Source organism: Conger conger, chromosome 5, assembly GCF_963514075.1.
Source record: "Conger conger chromosome 5, fConCon1.1, whole genome shotgun sequence".
Taxonomy (NCBI): Eukaryota; Metazoa; Chordata; class Actinopteri; order Anguilliformes; family Congridae; genus Conger; species Conger conger.
The window spans coordinates 44,774,617-44,796,197 of record NC_083764.1 but is presented as its reverse complement, the minus strand read 5'-3'; the positions used below and the strand labels follow the sequence as shown (position 1 = coordinate 44,796,197).

The 21,581-nt window shown below is 44.8% G+C and overlaps 1 protein-coding gene across 7 annotated transcripts in view; it reads right to left on the bottom strand.

Annotated features, from left to right (window-relative positions):
- The window catches only part of LOC133128600 (lipoma-preferred partner homolog), a 132,147-nt gene that overhangs the window by 5,986 nt on the left and 104,580 nt on the right, over positions 1–21,581 (bottom strand). For all 7 annotated transcript variants that reach the window (XM_061242244.1, XM_061242250.1, XM_061242248.1 and 4 more), the window contains 4 exons: positions 18,119–18,224; positions 12,511–12,680; positions 1,810–1,988; positions 981–1,101 (listed from right to left, as the gene is read on the bottom strand). In XM_061242244.1, coding sequence (XP_061098228.1) covers positions 981–1,101; positions 1,810–1,988; positions 12,511–12,680; positions 18,119–18,224 — 576 coding nt within the window. The remainder of the gene's footprint in view (positions 1–980; positions 1,102–1,809; positions 1,989–12,510; positions 12,681–18,118; positions 18,225–21,581) is intronic.

Below are 21,581 nucleotides of genomic sequence, written 5' to 3'. Positions count from 1 at the left end.
TAAATTAAATATGAATGTTAAAGTTTGCTATAGTTTTATTGCCCCTTGTGCGATTCTGTTTTGACACAGAGCAACTGCAATGCCGTGTCAAACCGGCTGCCGTGACATTCTCCCAACGCAGTCATGCTATGGGAACATGACACGTCCGTGGAAGTGTCCTGCATCAGCTGGGTGCGTCCAGCCAGCCACCGGTTCTCGCTGGAGAACCCCCCGCAGCGCGGCACACGGTGGGACTTTAGATCTCTCTGCAGACCCCACTGCAGCCCTTCACTTCACAGCATTGATGACATTTAAACTCAGTGGAACTGAAACTCTTCGTTCTTTGCTCCTGTGAAATAAACACTGCACTCTGGGAAAATTAAAGCTACCGGAAACGCTATATACTGTAGCAGCAGTGGTCCCGGAGAGCCACAGGGTGTGCTGGCTTTTTTTTTGTTTGTTGGTACTTTTATCCGAAGGAATTCACAGTTGTTTAGACTAAGCAGGGGACAATCCTCCCAGGAGCAATGCTAGGTTAAGTGCCTGACAGCTGTGCAGATCTTACGGCTACGATGTGTCTTGAACCACCACCCCTCCGGTTCCCAGTCATGTGCCTTAAGCACGAGGCTACGGAGGCTAAGAGAGGAGCGAGGGGCTAGCCGAGGCTGGGCTGGACTTTTTTTGTTTGTTGTTGTTATTTTGTTGTAAACATGTTAGTTACACAGTTAACTCACCTCACCTGGTTTCTTGGATCTGAATTAGTCGCTGATATTAAGGCGAAAAACAAAAACCAGCACACCCTGCGGCTCTCCAGGACCAGGAGCGAGGACCACTGCTATACAGTAACGTTACCAAGGCAACCATTCGCACTAGACTTTAGCTGGCCAGTGAAGCCCTTGGGTTTCTGTTATGAGGCTAGCTATGCCTGACCATAGCGAGAGCGGAATTTTGCTCCCAGTCCTGCAGGTACCCTCGTCACATGACACTGGTGCTGCACTGACCTCACAGCGGTAACACTGCACGTGGAAGTCGCGGTCGAGGGCCACAATGCGCACCGTCTCCTCCTGCCCCGGGGCCGGCATGATGGGCTCCTGACACACCGAGCAACGCGGGGCGAACTTCCTGTAGGGGGCGAGAGACCGCATGAATCGTCTGAAATGCGCCTGAACTCTAACACGCATACCTGCTTCTCACACACATCATACAGCAGCAGCACGCCTTTGCGCTCAACAAATTGACTAAACTAGGTCAGTGACGTCGCCGTTAATTACCAAACGGTGTGAAAAAACGGACACTATAAAAAACCAAACACGACCTTTAGGTGATAAAGGGGACTCCAGGGTTCTGTACTGAAGGGTTAGGTCATGTTTGTGTTAATGAGAGCTGACCTGAATGCACCTGACCATGAGGAGATGAAGGAGGAAGAGAAGAAGAAGAAGAGAAAGAAGAGGAAGAAGAAGAATTAGTAGTAGTAGTAGTAATAATAGTAGTATTAGTAGAATTGGTAGTAAAGATCCAGACAAAGAACAGCTCCTCGCCTGTTGCTTCAAACGTAAACTAACCACACACTCTCCCACTCTTCTCCCATATAATTTGTGATATAATTTGCTACTTAGCAGATGCTTTTATCCAAAGGAATTCACAGTTGTTTAGACTAAGCAGGCGACAATCCTCCCCAGGAGCAATGCTAGTGCCCGACAGCTGTGCAGATCTTACGGCTACGATGCGTCTTGAACCACCACCCCTCCGGGTCCCAGTCATGTGCCTTAAGCACGAGGCTATGGAGGCTAAGAGAGGAGCGAGGGGCAGGCGAGGCTGGGCGGAGCTCACTTGTGGAAGTCCTCGATGCAGTGGATCTGGTTGGCCGCATCCACGGTGAAGGGGATCCCGTCCAGACTGCGGTGGCACACCACACAGCTGAAGCAGTGCGGGTGGTAGGCCTTCCCGGTGGCTCTCAGTATGCGCTCCATTATGGGCTGAGAACACACACTGCAGGTCTCCAGGGTGTTCTGTACACACACACACACACACACACACACACACACACATACACACACACATACACACACACAAGTAATGACACGCACACACAGATACACACAGAAAACAGAGAGAAAGAATGTATAAATGCATAAGCACAGTCATTTTGCATCCTCAGACTAGAGTCTGTCAATAGTGATTCAAGCAACGTGATGAATCAATAGCACTGAATATTCTGTTGCTCATTTCCAGCATTTATCAGACATTGCATTTTTTTAATTTTCCAATACCTGATAATTAATTTGACACATTTTTTTTTTTTTTACTAAAATTGACAGCTTGAAAACTCTCCTTACACAATTTCATCTGCAATAGTTAAGAGTGAATCCAGTGCACATTGCTGCCATTGTGTGCACTGGAGCACACTTAATTGGTGGGCTACAGTATGCTAGCAATGCACAGTATTTTCTAAGAGTTCAACAGCTTGTCACTGATGAAATATTTATAAAATATCCAGTTAATGGTTTAGCATTTCAGTATAATTTTAAATGAAATGTTCACACAAAAAAACAATACATTTTTAAGAAATATTTTTTACCATCTGCAGAAAACAGAAAAATGTGGTCAAACCAAGAACCACTGGAATTACTGAGAACTTCTGCACCCAACACAATTAACCATGGCTTTGAGCGTTAACCAATGCTTTGACTGACGGCCAAGCGCAATAACAATTGTTGTGTTCCTGAGCCTGAAGCCATGAATACCACCGGCAATTTCCTCTGCACACTGGCTGCTGGTGTGCCCGGTCAATGGCTGGAATGAGGTTACAGTCACACTGTGAACACCCACACAATATCTCTGCTTTCGCACTGACCCACACTGGACCAAGGAGAGCTAATAAGGAGGTAGCAAGCAAGGCAAGCAAAGTCCATTACTGATTCAATCGTGGGGAAATGGCTATCAAGTGCAGGATGGACAACTGCACCCTCTTAACCCAGCCTGGAGTGCAAAGGTACTGCAGGTGTTTCCCCCCAGCTTTTAAGATGTACTCCTCACCAAAGTGCGAGCTGGTGGCACAAAGCTTTTCGGATGGTGAGCGGGCAGCCGCCTTCCTCTCCCGACTCGGAGAGACTCTGAGCAGCTTCTGCTGCAGTCGCACAGGGCCTCCAAGGTCCTTCAACTGTGACAGTGACTGTACTCCCCCCAACTCAACCCCTCCAGTACGGCAGGGGCCGTCTGCCCTGACATTCACCCCCTCTACGGACGCAAAACACTCCATGGGCAAAGTTCACCAGGAGAACAGCTGCCACGCCAAGCTGCACAAACCCTTACACCAGCATTACAGTCATTTAGCAGATGCTGCTATCCGCGGCAACTGTCAAAATGAACTACGTATGTGCGCGGCTCATTTTGACAGTTACCCCAGATAAGAGCATCTGCTAAATGGCTGCAACGCTAATGCAACTGCACACTTGGATGTTACGCCTCCATCTTCATTTGATGTGAGGTCATTTCTACATGTCAGTCTTGGAAAACTGCCTATTTAACGGAATTCCCACGGACCGAGCCTCGGGCCCCGTCGACTCTTCAGTTCATTGCCGGTGAGTGGAGTTCCATTCCTGGAGAACTGTTGTGTACAAAAAAAAGTCCAAGCTAGAATCCTGAACACCGAATAAAGCTTTTAATGAGCTTGGCAATCAGAGCTCTAGAGTTTCACTGTCTAATTCGTCTGCACAGCGTGTTCACGCTGAATTCATCATGACCAGGAGTGTCAAACACTTGTAATTCAATATCCATTAATGGTGTCAATGAATGCAATGATTTCTGTAATCATTTTTGCTTCATTTGGCAAGCAGTAGCGGGCACTTCAAAATAGATGGATACATTTCTTCATATTTACCAGGTAACTCTACAGATGAATATCTTACTGTTGAAATTCAGTTCCATTCCATTGCCTAAGGGTCCAACAGTCTCTAACTGCTACGCCACACTGCAATCTTCATTGGATATTTGAGGGGAAACTAAGCCCTTGTTTTATTGTATTAAAGCATGCAATTTCAGTGATATGGTTCCCTGGGGCCTTTTCAACACTCTCACTTCTTCTTATGTCTGGTTGCGGTATCCCAGACCAAATGTATTCGTCTTTAACCGACACGTGAAAATCGCATAACACAGAACTAAATCGCTCTGCCTTCCAACATGCTGACAAGAAGCTCAGACGTCACCATTTTTCAGAGGGGCCCCGCACTGACGTCAGACAGTTTATTTACGGGCCTTGGACATGCTGCTTGGTACAGTAATAACTTTCAAGGGCAGCTTAGAAAAATCCCCAGGAACGGCCAGTATATTTCCTCCCTTGAAATGAGCCACATGGAAAGAAAAGTGCCATAACCAAATTGGCCACTAGAGGGCTGTATGCGGCTAAGGACATTTGGGGTTTACCTCCTTCCGCTGAGATGTGATGTTCAGTATTTCAGCACACACATTCCCCCCACCTACTTCAAATATTTCTGTAAGTATTTGCCCAGAAGGCTAAACAAACGTCTTTGCAGATAAGGTGAAGTGAATTCAGGTCAGGCTGCTGTTCGCTGCTCTGAGGTCAGATGGAGAGAGCCCAAGTTACCCCTGGCCCCTGTTGACTCTTTCAAATTCCAACAGAACAGGCTACTTTCAACCCCCTCCTCTCTTTCTCTCTTCCTTCCCTCTCACTCCCAGACTCCAGTGTCCTCCAGCCAATGAAACCCAAACAGTGTTTGACAGAGCCGTCTGTCCAAATAAAGGAGCAATACGGAGGAAACGCAGAGCTGAACAGGCTAGTTTCCAGGCCCTGCTCGTGACTTAACCACTGTACACACAACATGGAGGTGGGGTTCGGTGAGAAAGCACAGCCATGCTGAAAGCCCTCTGGCCACACAATTTGTATCTCCTGTTTCAGTCTCTGAACTGCAGCAGAAAAACAGGGACCTTTCTTTCATAAACAGTTACTCTGCCACTGCACTGTGAATGGTTATATCACAAATTTAGTTTTTCAAATGTTACTTCAAGCTCTAATGCAACAGGGCAGTATAAATAACCCACTATCTCGTAAATTCATGATATTGTGGATTCATTTTCAGATAATCTACACCCTGAGTAGGGAAGCTTTGGTAAATAAATGTTAGAGCATTTTCTAAGGTCATAAACATTTCATTAATTTATGTGTGTTTAAAGATAAGAAACGAGGCTAGGGCAACACATTCACAGCATTTATTATCGAACCAGTCCGTTCAGTCCGTTCAGTGTTCTCACTCTTAAATTCAAATTACAGGGTCAGCAAAGCACTCAGGTGAAGAATCAAGTGCACCCGTTCAATATTAATTTCCACAAGGGGAAGGCTATTAAATCCACAAAGACTGCTATCATGAATAAAACGCTGCAGCTCTGCCTTCAGGTAAACCATAATCCAAATTTAAGCCATTTGCAATGCAAAAGTCAGCCATGTCTAAGGAGATGCTCTAATTATTTCTGAAGCTTAACATGACTTAAAAGGTCTAATCCAAGAATGGGCAGGGGACGTGTGGGGTGGGATTTTAGAAAACCAAGTGTTGAGGCTCGCTGAATTAATGAGCAGCCTTATCTCGTACAACATATTTGACCCCATACATTAGTCACCAGGCCTTCCTGAGGTGCTTCGTGGCAAAATGCGAATCATTTGGTAGATTCTTGGTTTAGTCTTTTGGGCAATGTTTGACTTTGGATTGCAGTGCATCTGTAGCTTTGTCATGCGATAAAAATGCGGAAAATATTTGTGTCATGGCAAAACATTAACAGACGAGTATCAGAAGTTGAAAAGTCACCCATAATATCCAAATTATGGAGATCGAGGTGTTCTTGCCATGAAAACTGGCTGTGCCTGGTTAACGGCCAAATATGCAGACACAGACACTCCAATGGAACTCATCCTATCCTAACAGGGGTGGGAACGATTTACATGCATTTGCATGGATGAATTTTAAAATGTAATATGGGTGGTTTGGTTTGTACTTGAGTGACATTGTATGAAACCTGTGTCTCTGCCATTTTTACTGTAGTTCATACACTGTATACACGATACGGTAGGTATACTGCATTACATAATTATTTAAATGCATTTTGCATCAAAAGTGGGCATCAAGATAAAGCAAGCATACTGTATCTTTCTTTACATGCAATATCAATTTTATTAATGACAACCTCAGTTAAATGTTTTTTAAGAACTAAATATAGTTTGCTTAGATGTGTTGAGTTTGAGGCACCTTGTGTGCTGTGAAAACCCATGTTGGCTGGCCTGTGCTTTGCTGTCACTGGCTTTCTTTAAAGATTGGATCTACTAAGCCCAATACATTAAAAACAGGTATTCCCAGGCTGTGGCAGAACTGCTGCTCACTGGATGTTTTTTGTTTTTCACACCATTCTCTGCAAACTCTAGAGACTGTTGTGTGTGACAATCCCAGGAGATCAGCAGTTTCTGGGATACTCAAACCAGTCTGTCTGGCACCAACAATCATCCCATGGTCAAAGTCACTTAGATCACATTCATTTTCCCCATTCTGATGGTTGATATGAACATTAACTCGAGCATAGTGCCACACAATTGTCTGATTAGATAATCACATAAATAAGTAGGTTTACAGGTGTTCCTAATGAAGAGTATATTTCTTTAAGAAAAACACTGAGCTTATAAAACATAGCCTCTAAAACATGACATTTTTGGTATTTAGTGTGCTTCCTGGACACACAGACAACTTTTCATTGGAACACAAAGCCGCATTAACAACAGTTTGCAATGCCTGCCTCAAGCAAGACTGGCAGTTGCCGTTTGCAACTGTTGTGTGTGTGTGAACTTCACTGAGCCGGGAGTAGAAAGTGGAACTTGCAGAGGCATTCCTGTTATGCGCTAATAGCACGAGTGACCGATTAAGTTCTGGGTGCAAGCATTTCGGCAGGCTAACAGAGGCAGTTGTGAATATCTGACGTCGGAGAGCGCAGACGGTTCTGGGGCTGACGCCCTCACACCTGTCGCTTCCAATCCCTTTTCTTCGGGATTACAGGCGGGAGAGCGTGGGAGCTACGCCGTTCCCCCGACCGCGCACCGTGCCGTTACTCCGCAACACACACAAAAGAGACAGAGCAGCACCTTCAAAGCGGGGATCCGACAGCATCTGCGACCTTCACAAAATATTACAGACGGCACCGGGCCTTCTGGGAGATATGCGAGGCCCTGTGTGAAGTCGGCAGGGCAAGGCCTTTATCAGGACACACTACGCACAGTGCACTCGCGACACGCTCGTCTGTCATCTTGTTTCTCAGACGCGATACACTGTAACGCGTGCACACATCACTGCTGTTACGACAGCCTAACGTACGCTGCACTGCTGATGATAACATACTATGGACTAGTTTCTCAAATTAAGTTTAGCCCTGGACTAATTCTCCATTCAAAATCGAATTTAGTATAGGACTTGGCTTAACCTGCGTTTGTGAAAGTGGCCCTATATTTACTAGTATTTCGACTGTGTACAAGGTAATACATTTCTTTCTTTCTCTTTCCTTCTCTTTCTTTTTCTTTCGTTCTTTCTTTCCCTCAAAGGAGCGCTGTAAAATGGGTGCAACCATTTGCTCACTACACAATCGTTGCCCCTTTTTCACAGGTCTGATATTGTATCCTACAACAAGCAAAACAAAAAGTAAAAAAAGATGTTAAGTCTGCCTGGCGATCCGCCATATTGTTACGGTGATGCAAGGGGCTGCGCCCAGCACTGGGGCACCACTGAGGGGCCGGGGGGCTGACGACGTCTGAGCTAGAGACTCTCTCTCTCTCTCTCTCTCTCTCTCCACTGCTGCCAAAATAAACTCCCCACCTGGGACTGCAGTCTCAAGATGTTTCATCATCTTCACTCAAAGACAAGCTTCTTACACATAACCTTTCCCCTCATTTACCTGTAATGCCATAGAGCATTCATTATAATGAAAAAACTAGTTTTTCTGTATATAGCTGTACTGTATATAGCAAATGTAGACAGTGGCATGCTTGTTAGCTTATCAAATTTCTTATCATGCGTTTTATATGCAGTGGGAGTATAATTGCAAAACCCAACCTGCCATAAGCATGTATATCAACACTACACAGATTCTAACAGTGATAACTAAAGTGACCACAAAGCTGCGTTGCGCTGGCCAAATCAAAACAAGCTCAGTAAGCAATAAATCTAAAATAGCAAAGCCAATATTGCCAAAGGCTTATTTCCACATCCCTGAGATGAACAGAGGGGAAGTCTATCATGCATGATTTTTACAACAGGACATTTATTAAGGCAGACCAGGTTAAGAATTAACTGAGCATTGTCTCTCTCAAGTACAATAATTTCAGTCCCTTGGTTACCCATAATTCAGTGCGTATGGGCACCCCCGTAGCCAGCTATGAGGTCGCCGAGGTCTGGACCTCAGTAATCTTTTCCTTCTCAGGCTGACGTTTGTGCATTATATGTGTATGTGAATGAACAGGATTTTATTTTGTGAACGAAAGTGTTTCGACATTGTTATGAATCCCCCTGCACATGCATCTATTAGGCTAATATTAGCGCATAGCCTGGACAGAACAGCCAACGACGAATTCTCTGTAGGCCCTATGGTTGAATCGATCCGCCCACTACGACTTATTTCAGCCAATTAGAACTTCTTCCTCAGTGATAAACGACTGCGTTTCTGTCGCATCTGATAGTCGCAGGGATAAGAACAAGAAGAATAAGAAGAAAAAAAAGAGAGCTGGCAAGACAGAAAGGCAATGCCACCCCCTCAGGCGATCAGGTAGGCCAGCTCTGCTTAAATTACTGGCACTCCAAGAGCCGCAGCAGAAGCTTAAGCTGGTCAATTAAACAATGAAAGCTTAAATTTCAGGCAGGTAATTAAGAGATCAGTCCCACTGCACACAGAGCCATAACTGGAACGCAAGTGTGGCCAAGCCTCATTCAGAGCTGCTGTGAGTCTATGAGAGAAACTTAATTTTCCAAAAACACCTCCTTTATCTCCTATTTGGGTATTTGGCCACTGATGAATGCTTCATATACAGACATCATCATGGCCATCTGATTAAATATGTGGGGTTGGTCGAACATAGAGCCAGGGCAGTTATCTCAACCCTGCGAATGGAGCCACTATCGACGCGTGCCATCTCAATGAACCTTTTCTAAAGTGGAGCGTGGCATCCTCCAAGCCCACACTTCACATTAAACCGGAAGTAAAAACAATGGCTCCCAGTTGCTTATGGCCCTATCAGCCAGATTAAAACCCACTTCCTGCTCAGTTCATCTATCCAGCAGCTGCGCGGTTCTTCCTCAATCTAGCCACATTCAGAAAGCGGTGATAAGCGTCTTGTGGCGGGAGACGGAACCAGGAAATGGGCAAAGGACAAAGAGAGATTAGCGAAGCAGGTTCTGTCAAATCGGCCCAGGGATCGAGGGCAGGGAGAGATTGCATTTATGGCATTTGACAGACGCTCTTATCCAGAGCGACGTACAGTTGATTAGACTAAGCAGGAGACGATCCTCTGCTGGAGCAATGCAGGGTTAAGGGCCTTGCTCAAGGGCCCAACGGCTGTGCGGATCTTATTGCGGCTACACCGGGGATTGAACCAGCGACCTTGCGTGTCCCAGTCATGTGCCTTAACCACCACAGAAAGAAACTGCCCTCCACTGACATCAAAGCCAATGAACCCGCACCTCACTCCATCGGGAAAAGGCAGAAGGTCACTGTGGGACTGACACCCATCCTGATATGAAACTCACCCTGTTCATAAATGATACAGGATGAAATGATACGCCTACTGCTACGGTAATATACTGTAGAATCTCATACACAGTCGTATCTCACTTGCCATTCATCCTTTATCAGGAGAGGCTAGGTGCTAAAGGGTTTGCAGAACAGAGTTTTGCCTTGAGGTGACTCAGTGACTTTGACTGAACAAAATGTGTAGACTTTCGGGTGCTTCTCCATGGTGCCCACATTGTTCTCACTTTTGTTTATTTATATTATTTCTTTATATTCCGCTTTGCTAGGCAAGTCTACATATGGCAGCCGTGACGTCTAAATGGTGATGCCTGCACAGCAAATTTCTGTGAACAACAGAAAGTAAAGACAAATACAACCTGACATAGCTCAATACGGCTCATGGTGCCTGTCTTTTCACAGATGACCTATGAGAATGGTGGCATTGGCACTGTACATTAATAATGGAGGGAACCAGACTTCCGATGACCTCACCGCACAGTTGGTCCGGAAAAGAGCCGCTGTCCCCATTGGACAGAGCAGAAAACTCACATTCCCCATGCTTCAGGGTTTGTTGCTGCTGGAACATACTGTACATGAAAACAGATTTATATTTGAGGCTTGCCTCAGTTAAAAAAATAAACACATAAATATAGTAAGGTTTTTGAAGAGTGACACACAGTACGCAAGCGTACATGTTTCCCTAACATCTGTGCACTGTTAAGTTAGCCATTTTGGCCTAGGGGTTAAGTACTGTAATTTAACAAACCTCTCTCAGTTTAGTTCAGTTTCAGAGGAGGAAATGCAATGTAGCGTGCCATATCACAACACGAATAGGGCTTTGCATGAATTCCTCAGAATTACACGGTGCGTCAAATTCAAGTGACCATCTGATTACATGCAATTTCCTCTTAAATATACTTTAAGAAAAACATTTACAGTATATTTACAGTATAATACTAAGCCCAGGCATCAGTTTATTGAAAACAGTTCTGTTAATTATATTTTGTTTCTAAATGGTCATTGGCCTAAGCACTGGGAGGAGAAGATAAATGGGAAAATAACATGAAAAGCTTCAAAGACAACTTCTCAACTTTTTTCGAACGAAGGGCTCATAGAAGTGTGCCAAGTCAGATTCAACAAACGCACCTAACTTCAGACAACTGTCCTAAATGATAACTAACTTCAGACAACTGTCCTAAATGATATACATGGTGTATAAAATGATATATACGGTACTCCGTTGGATAGATGCCAATGGTTATAACATTGACAAAACATACCAGTAACACTGTGAGAACATTGTTAGCTGGGCGGCAGCTGAGAACATTCCGGCCTTACAGAAACAATGGCTCTTGCACCAGTGAGCCAACCATTTAAAAAGGGGTGAAGCTGTACTGTATACATTACAAACAAATGAATTTGAGGAGAAAAATACGTTCATCTATTTCAGGACTATAATAAGGCACTGTTGCCAAACTGTAAAGTCGGTGCTGGGGAATATGAAATGTCAACTGGATAAAGAGCTCCCCTGAGAATTTGATGTTCCCCTGCAATTACCAACTCAAATAAAGAGCTGTCAAAGAAATATCAGTACGTTTAGTACGGGTGCTTTTAAATTTAGACATACGCATCGCAGAACACGGAAAATAATGTACATCGTGCGCGGTAAGGATGACAAATGAGACGGGGTCCAATTCGGCACTGACACGCACGCTCGGAGGTTATTCTGAAAACGAGGGGAAGGGCATATCACGTCTCTGCGTGTTAAATGAGATTGTGTTCATGCTACAGCGGTGATTAGCTCTGCTCTGGTCCCAGTGGCTTCACTGGCACGGCGGTAAAGGAGAGCAGTATTCAAACTCTTGTGGAGCAGAGGTCAACTGTCACTACTGCAGCCTCCGTCCCCTAATGATCGCGTTCCAGCCGGTAATTACAAAGCAGATTAATCACAGACGCTTGCACAAGTAGCTGTCATCCCAGGGTGGGAGACCTGGGTCAGGGGGACACGGGAGAGACGCGGAAATATGAGGGAGCTAAAAACGGAAAGCTAAACGGCTCATTAGCTAACGAGCCGCGAGCGAGCAGAGGGTCCTTAATTGAGACCGTCAGGAAAAGGCAATCGGCGACGCTTCCAGAAGATGACCGGAAGTGAAGACACAATGAGGTGTTAACCCTTCTTTTGAATCTTCTTTTGTTTCGGTTGCTCTGTGTGGCTGTTTTTTAGCGAAGGCAGGGATGTCCCAGCATTCCAGAGATGAGGGTTGTTCAAATGGGATGAGTGAAGTCACGTGATTTCACAAGTCCTTTGTGATATAGGTCTGCGGAGAGTCAGTATCAAAGTGAATTCATAACTTATGGTCAACGGTGACTTTGACAGCAAAGGGAAAAGACTGGCCAATAGCATGGGTCAAAGTTGTGCATTTTCAGTGGGGCCTTTTGAGGTCCAGCTGGTAAATGCTCTACAAATCTGGATGGAATGCACAATTTTGAACAACATCATTCAAAGATGTTTCTGAAAAATGAGTGGGCAGCACCAAGGAAACCTGCTCGATCGGTTACGATTTGGGCACTGACACCTGATATTTCCCAAAGAGAGTTGTTTTCCAAAGAATTGGGAGTATTTTTGTGACAGATTCAAAGAGATAGTGCTGTCTAGGCTAGTAAACGCATAAAGTATGGTATTATGATCCGCTGTTCTGCTGGCTTGTGCAGCACCATGACTGGTCTGTCACTCTGTCCTGGGTGTTAGTGGGGAAGAGCACTGACCACGTAGCAGGGCTCGCAGTAGGCCTTCTTCTCCATGGCGTAGAAGGGCTTGCCGCGCAGCTTGCTGCCGCAGGTGGTGCAGGTGAAGCAGTCCACGTGGAAGACCTGGTCCATGGCCGTGCAGCCAGTTCCCTCGCCCACAACGTTCTCCCCACAGGAGGAGCAGCGGCCTGGAGAGAGGGGAGAGGGCTCAGGACCACCAGCCACCATGACTGTTTAACACACCACACCCAAATACACACACATACATACACACCACACCCAAATACACACACATACATACACACCACACCCAAATACACACACATACATACACACCACACCCAAATACACACACATACATACACACCACATCCAAATACACACACATACATACACACCACACCCAAATACACACACATATACATACACACCACACCCAAATACACACACATATACATACACACCACACCCAAATACACACACATACATACACACCACATCCAAATACACACACATATACATACACACCACACCCAAATACACACACATACATACACACCACATCCAAATACACACACACATATACACCACACCCAAATACACACACATACATACACACCACATTCAAACACACACACATATACATACACATACACACCACACCCAAATACACACACATACATACACACCACATCCAAATACACACACACATATACATACACACCACACCCAAATACACACACATACATACACACCACATTCAAACACACACACATATACATACACATACATACCACATCCAAACACACACACATACATACACACCACATCCAAACACACACACATATACATACACACACACCACATCCAAACACACACACATATACATACACACCACATCCAAACACACACAAATACATACACACCACATCCAAACACACACACATATACATACACACCACATCCAAACACACACACATATACATACACATACACACCACATATACACATACACACACATACAGTACATCTTTGCGCACACACACATACACACACACACACACAAATACATACATACACACGCACACACCACTTCCAAACACACACACACATATACATAGACATACACACCACATCCAAACACAGTTCATCAGTACACACACACCACAGCCACCCACACCCACAGGCACACATACTCAAACACACACATTTTTGTGAAGAATACTCAGCTAATACAGTGCATACATACAATGGCTCTACTGCTGTAGCATGCAGTATGTTCTGTGAGAGGAAGCAATTTTGGTCAAAAAGCTCCAAATTCCTTCAGACTTGCCCTGTTTGTTTTTGTTTCCAACAATATTGGAACGATATTGAAATTGTCTGGAAAAGAATATCCCCATCCCAATGAAGGCCGTACTAGTAGTGTGTGAACTTACCCGGCAAAACAGTCTCTGAGGAATGAGGCTGTTACATTAGTTAAAGATCGGGACATGTTCTGTTGCACATTCAAGGCAAAACAGCCCTCTGTTCATTTTCAAATTAACAGAACATTTCTAGTATGTATATGAGGACATGAATACGGACAGCTATGGATATGAAAATAGATATATTTTCTTTTTTTACTAAAAGCTAATGGCTGTCTGACTTTCATATTTAAAAAGTCAGATGTATACAAAAGTAACCCATCTCAAAAAAATATTTTTTCTGCACCGCAGTAAAAGCCTGCCGCCACATGTGCTGTCACGGCACTAACATTAATTGAATGCTATGGATTTTGAAAAGAATACTTCACTGTGGAAAAAAAACAGCCATGGTAAATTATTCATGTTTGATTTGCAGATATAAACAAACACACAGGTCAGTGAACGCTACACCACGCAGGGTAAGCCCATCGGAGAAAATGGCTGTGGGCAAACGGGTGGCTGGAAGATCTAGATACACAAGTTTTTTGTTTTTTTGTTTTCTCTAAATCCATCCCTTTCGTTCTTTCGGGCCTGCGCTTGCCTGGAGACAGGAGGAGCAGCGGTGCGGCCGTGAAGGCCTCTCCTGCTTCCTTCAAGCGCCTCCTCCGGTCTCCTCCCCTGTTTCAGCGCGGGGGGAGGGGGGGTGGTTGGGTTACATGTTTTGGAAAAAGGTTGACAGAAGCCGTGCAGACAGGTGCAGAGGAAGAGGGAAGGGGGAAGGGACCAGTGATGGCAGTGACTACAGTGGACGGGGGGAGAAGGGGTTGACACAGAGCACGCAAACACTAGTAAGTAACACTAGAGAGGTGTTGCGAGAGGCCGCACTTTGGGTCTAAAACGTCCGCACTGGCACTTTATTAGACAGACAAATAGTCGACTATAACTAACTAAACAGGTCATTTCTAGAAAGATTAAAATATTTACTTTTTCACACAGATTATCCATGCTTGTGCTGTCAGGGCCTAGTACAATTGCACACAACAAAAACATTTACTATTAATCAGACTAGTGCCGGTCAGATGCAAGCCACTCTGAGCATCACGTGATGTATTGTTAGCAGGTAAGCTAACGTTAGGCAGTAATGTTAGTTAGCTGAGATCAATTACATAGCCTCTTACTTAAACCAGCTAAGTCGGTATACTGAAACTGAAGTAAGTTTTAACCTTTATTATTATTTTTTTTTAAGTAATTTAACCTTAGCTAATGACTACTACTTGTTGCTATACCGTTACTGACTGCTGAAAAGCACTACGGCACATTACTGCTCACTTCCCGTTGTGCGGATAAAAAAACGAAAATGTGGAAAAGCAGCAGTTCGGCATCTTCCCATCCGGTAAAATCTTTGGTGACACGCAGCGGCGCAAGGCACCAAGAGCTGCGACCGGGGTGGCACGGCAACTGGGGTCGCACGGCAACTGGTGTCGCAATACTCGGTAGAGACATTTTGGCGGGAGCCTGTGCCCAGTCATTGCCACTCGAGGGGATTACCTCACATGAACCGCCACAGGAGAGGCCCCAGGACACTAAGGCACACACTGGCGGGCCCCGAGAGAGGGGGCCCCAGAGGGGGTACCGCAAAGGAAACACACGCAGCACACTTTACCCCAAATATAATATCGGGACATAGGCAATAAACAGACGGCCAAATTCCACATTTACATACGGTAGAACAGTTCTCAGACCTGTCACCTACTAATGACAAATAAAGACCATCTGCAGCAGCATCTGCATATGACATTTTTCAATAATTTATTAACAAATCATGATTATATGTGATAATACTTGAGATCCAAAAGCACCATTTTTGCACAGCTAACGCATCCAGAAATGCCATGCTGCTGTAATACACAAAACAAAATGTCTTTCACCGACAGCATACCAACACTCAACTTTCAGAGGTATTCCCTTTAATCCAAATGGATTAATTAGTTATATTATCCAATATAATTATCCAATGCTGCAAACTGGCATGTGCAAGGAAGCATTCCAGGAATCAATGAACACCCCTCATAACACCAGAGAGTAATAATTATGCAGGGATCAAAAGTGCTATTGAAATGAAAATGGTAAGATTTAAGAATTATTTCTGGTAGGCATTCTTCCCTTTTTAATACAACCAAGGTAAGATCAAAAGGCGAAATCAAAAGGTGTCACGCGCAAACATTTGGACACCCCCACCTCTGAAAGAAACAAGATACGTTTAAAATGACTCCATATACGACTCCCAATTCAAGAGTAAATAAAAGAAAGGCTCCTTAAATAAGTATCCAGATAGCTAATTAATAAATGATGCGCCAAGCCTATTTTAATTATTTAGCTCTGTGTCCTGGTTTTGAGTGTTGGAAATCTGGTCACCTGAAACACAGGAAGCATTTCCTGAGTAACCACACGAGTAAAGGCAACGACGGTCGGATACACGGCCTGCGCTAATCCTCACCTCATAAAATTTACACTAGCAGGCTACAATGTCATCTCTACTAATTCAACATGATGGTAGCTTACTTTTAAAAGGTTCTTGCAATGTCTCTAATACCAGGCCAAAGAAAAGCTCAATTAAACCAAATTATTCATGGTTAAATAAGAGTATGTGGTTCAATCTTATAAGTGGATAGTGTCCTCAGATATCACCTTCCTCCCACCGATCCGTTCTTCTCTGTTGTTGTTCAGTTACGTTTTATTTACTGGACGTACATCCATCCATTCCATCCAACCATCCATCCATTACCTAACCAGATTATTCCTGGTCAAGGTTGTGAGCTTGTCCTAGACTGCTTTGGCTGAGAGGCAGGAATGCACTCTGGACAGGTCGCAGGGTATACAAGCACCATTCACGCAAATAAATATGCGTTGGGGCAATTTGGGACTCTCCAATGAACCTAACCTTCAAGGCTTTGGACTGTGGGATGAAACCCACACGGGCATAGGGAGAACATGCAAACTCCACACTGAAAGGACCCGGCAAGGATGGTTTGCGAACAAATAAATAATTAGCTTGTTCAAATGGTTTCAAACAGCAAACAGAAAACAAGGTCACTTTTTCTTTCATACTTTGAACAATCCTTTACGACATTTCAAAGTCTGTACTCAAAGCACAAATGTAGTTTCTTCCCATCGGGGAATATGATCAACCTGAATAATGTTTAGTTTATAGATGAAAGAGATCATGAACAGAATACTTATTTATTTATTTATTTACACATGAAAAGCCCCGATGCCCAGTACAAATGTAGGAAAAAAAAAAAGGGCAGAACATTTATTTTTTTTGTCTTTAGTAAAGCTACATTTATACAGCGAAAGACACCCAGCACGGGCTGTGTTATCACAAACCACCATTGCGCAAAGTGCACCGAATCAACAGATAAAGTAGGCCTATGTAAATATAATCAGTGTGGTGTTCACCCACTGGAGCGAAGCAGCTAATTGTTTGTCGGATAATAACGGGCTCTTGGGCATCTGAAAGCTCGCCGCAGTCGCCTCTCCCTTTCCCCCGGCAGACGGGGAGCTGCACGGGGGCGTTTAAAGTACAGTACCGCTTTCCTGCTACCTCAGTTCACACGCAACCTATTTAACGTCGCTGACGGCCTCGTTCCGCGACCCGGGGGCGAACAAGCGTCGGCGCGTGAATACGAGCGAGCGAAAGCGTGCGTGGCGGAGGAGGGCATCTGGGGACGCGTCACGTGACCGCCCGAGCCGAGAGAGGAGAGGCGTGAGGGCTCAGCTGTTCCGCCGAACGTTCGCTCCCGCTCAGGACTTTTACAACCCTGTCAGGAGCAAGGCTCACACAAAATAAAGCGCTTTAAACTTTAAATTTTAATGTTTTTGTTCACCTCTCAGGTGGTGCGCTCTTGTGTACAGCTTAAGTGACCTATCAAACATGGAGTTTAAGAATTAAGGCTTGTTTGGAGTGTTTGCGTGCCAAGCTAGTATCCTACATATAGCGCATACTACAAGTTGTAATCCAGTAGCATGGGCGCCAAAAGGAAGCAAGCTCCACACCACAAGCATAATACCAGTCTTACTTTAAGTATGTTGATGCAGACTTGGCAGCAGAGAAATTGAAACCATTTGGATATGACCGGATGAATAGAATTCCTAGCAAACAGAAAAGTAGATTTACACTTTCAGGGTTAGAGTAAGAGCCTGGAGGCAGTGGATGCTCTTACCAAAGTACTCCTCAGAGGGGGGGTTGTCCATGTCGTAGAGCATCTTCTTGGTCAGACGCTCCAACTCATCCTCAGGCCGACCACTGGCGTTACTAGGAGGTGCGCCCTGTAAATACATATAGGGCCCACTCAATATGCACATTATACTGCTCAGATCAAGACAGTGTGTAGACATATGGTGTGTGTCCCAATACTCCTTCCCTCCACACGTCTCCTTCTCCTGTCTGGAAGTATGGGGGGAGGAGACGAGTGGGGTAAAGTATGCATTTTTTTTTGTATTGGGACGCACCCAGAGGGTTCTCTCACATTTGACCTGCACTGACCTCCATGTTGTTGCAAGAATATCAACAGTGAATCACATTACCCAGCTCTATCATAAACCCACTAATATACTGCAGCTTGTTTTCTTCTGAAACAGCAAAATGCTAATAGACCTCCAGCAGTCGTCAGGCGACAGCACCGAACAAGCCAAAAACGATCAAGCTGAGGTCACCGTTGGGCACTGATGCGCAGTGGGAGAAATTGTTAAAACAATACAATAAAAACGACAAATAAATTAGGTTGATTGATGTCATTTCAGGCAGGTTGAAAGACTTCCTCAAAGGAAAGAATGTCCTTGGTAACTGAATGGAGAAAATACCCTGTTATTCCTCTCATGAATCGATGTAATTCACAGCTTGTGTGAGAGCTCACTGCTGACACTCCACAGGCATATCAAAGATCATCCCAGGCTCAAGAAGAATGACTGGTAAATCGTAGCCACTGGTGATTCACAGGGATGGTATGAAGAGTGCAGGCTACAAACCTTTTAAAATTCCACTGTCTGAGTGTTTAGAGCAGGAAGACTTGGTGACCTCAGTAGCAGTAATGAAATAATGTCATTTGGTTGTGCAAGTACAACATGAAGGACAAAGTGCACTTCAGATGACTGCATCTGTACTGAGGACGCATGTATGCACACACACACACACACACACACACACACACACACACACAATTAAACATACAGTAGAATCAAGACAATCTGAATAATAACCCCTGGTGAACATTGTGTTTTTTAGAAGAAGCAAATACATGCCCAATAATATATCATTCTAACTTGAGCTGCTACAAAACACCTGCGTGATACCACTGCTTTAATAAGTTACAGTTTGACTTATAGTGTGTTTGCAGAACGTTCTCGTCGTGGATCAGAAGGTAACGCCTACACCAACTCCAAACATACACACGCTCGTTGACAGACTAACATACAGTACACACGCGCCAAAAAAAGAGTAAGGCAATGCGTTATTCCATTTTGTAGGCTGCTTCAAGAGTGCTCAGAGAATCACAAAAACTAAAATAGCCACATCACTGGTTTCTGCTATTCTGCCTGTTGCATAAGTTCACAAAAAAACACTTCCTTCTTTGAAACACGCTGGGTCTCATCCGCCGGTCCTCCTGCTTCTATTAGTTCTCGAGGCGTGGCTAATTGGGCATGTTCTACCCTTCACTGGTGGTGCGTGAGCCGGAAATAACGCAACAGCGGCTCCACAGGTGGTGCTTCCTGCAGCTGTAGGGCGGCAAGGCTCTCAGGGGACCGGGGCCGGGGCCGGGGCCGGGGCCGGGCAGAGAGACGCACTAAACCACCGGCATACGGTCGAGAACACACCCGCTGGCCTTTTCTGAGCCTTCGAAACACTCTCATTAGCACACTTCTGAACCTTCGAAACAAAACAAAGCGCCGCTTTTTAACTGGAAAACATTCCCATTAAACAAGGCAAGGCTCTTCAAATTGGCCTGCGCTGTAAATGATGGCTCAAACTGCAACCAGGCCTTCTTGTACATATACCTGTATCCACTTGAGATGTTTGAGAAACGCAGCGCAAAGAAAAGCTAAAAGAAAAACCTGTGGGAGATGATAAAATATGATTGCAGTGAACAATTTAGTAATAATAATATTTTTTTATCCAAAGCGACTTGCTATTCATTAGCTAATTATCAGGGGACAATCCCCATGGAGCAATGCAGGGTTAAGGGCCTTATTCACGGGCCAAACAGTTGTGCAGATCTTATCATGGCTACACCGAGTTCTGGGTCCTATTCATGTAGAAGCCACTGTTGAGCAAGCCTGTCGCTTTAGACCAGGGGTCGGCAACCCTGGTCCTGGAGAGCCGCAGGGTGTGCTGGCTTTCGTCTCCACCTTAAAATAAGCAACCGATTCAGACCCAAGAAACCAGGTGAGGTGAGTTAACTGTGTAATCAACGGCTTTCATTGATCAATTAATGCCAAGTAACAACGAAAGCCAGCACACCCTGCGGCTCTCCAGGACCAGGGTTGCCGACCCCTGCTTTAGACTGAAGCCCTATGACAGGTAAAACGAATACTGCTCAACTCTGTTATCGACAAGACCTTTAGAGTCCAATGAAGGGCCGCCGGGTTATCCTGGCTACGGCACAGGTCTCTCTAAAGACGGAAGTGGGAAGATCAGACACCGCCCGCGCTCTGACGTTTGCGGTGGCGTTACGATGACGTGATCTGTCAGCCGGGGACCAGGACGAGAACAGAGGGGGCCGGGGGGTAGGGAACACAGGGCGAGGCGCACAAAAGACTGGAGGAGGCGAGCACACTTCTCTCACATCAAACAGAGCACTGCAGTCTGGGAGGAGCGGGGGGGGGGTGGAGGCAGTAAAAGTAAATTAGATGGGGCGATGGGGGCGATGAGTTCACTCAGAACGGAACTCTCTGTTCCCAGCTGGCTCCGCTTAACGTCCACAATGCTGAGAAACGCTCAACACTCACAGTGCTTTCAATATTTCTGCATTTTTTACATTGTTACTTATTGTATGGGCATTGCCCTTGAGATGTACCCTTACTGTATTATAACTGAATTATTATAATAATTATTATTATTATTACTATTATTATTATTATTATTATTATGTAAACGCGCACAGTGAGGAGTTGAGAGATGCATGCCGTGGCAGATAGCTGGTAGATTAACAGCATTTTGTAAGAGTTCAGCGCTGTAGCTCACACTGCCAGGTGCCGTTCACTCTCCACACGTTTCCCATAATGGAAATATCCTTACATGACCGGGCAAGTGCATGCCGGGGGGGAAGGGGGGGACAAAGGTTTTGTGAGAGGCATTTCACTTGGATGTTCATTTGTGTATGGCTGTGATTATTGGGAAAATGTCTCAAAGTCTAAGCTTTATTTCACAAGGGCCACGTGCTTTGTGAAATACAGCTCAAGGCCACAGCATCTAAGGAAGTTTTTTTTATTTTATTTTTTACACTCCACTGTATGCAGAAATGGGTCAGGTCATTTCAGCTGAAAATTTGAAAAGAAAGGAGTAATGATCTCAAATCAGACTCTGAAATAACCGGCTTGTTCCAAAGAGTAATGCTGTATTGACGGAAAAAGATTAAAGGTATCTTTTTTAGTAATAGCATACACAAACATTACCAGGGGATGAAAGTG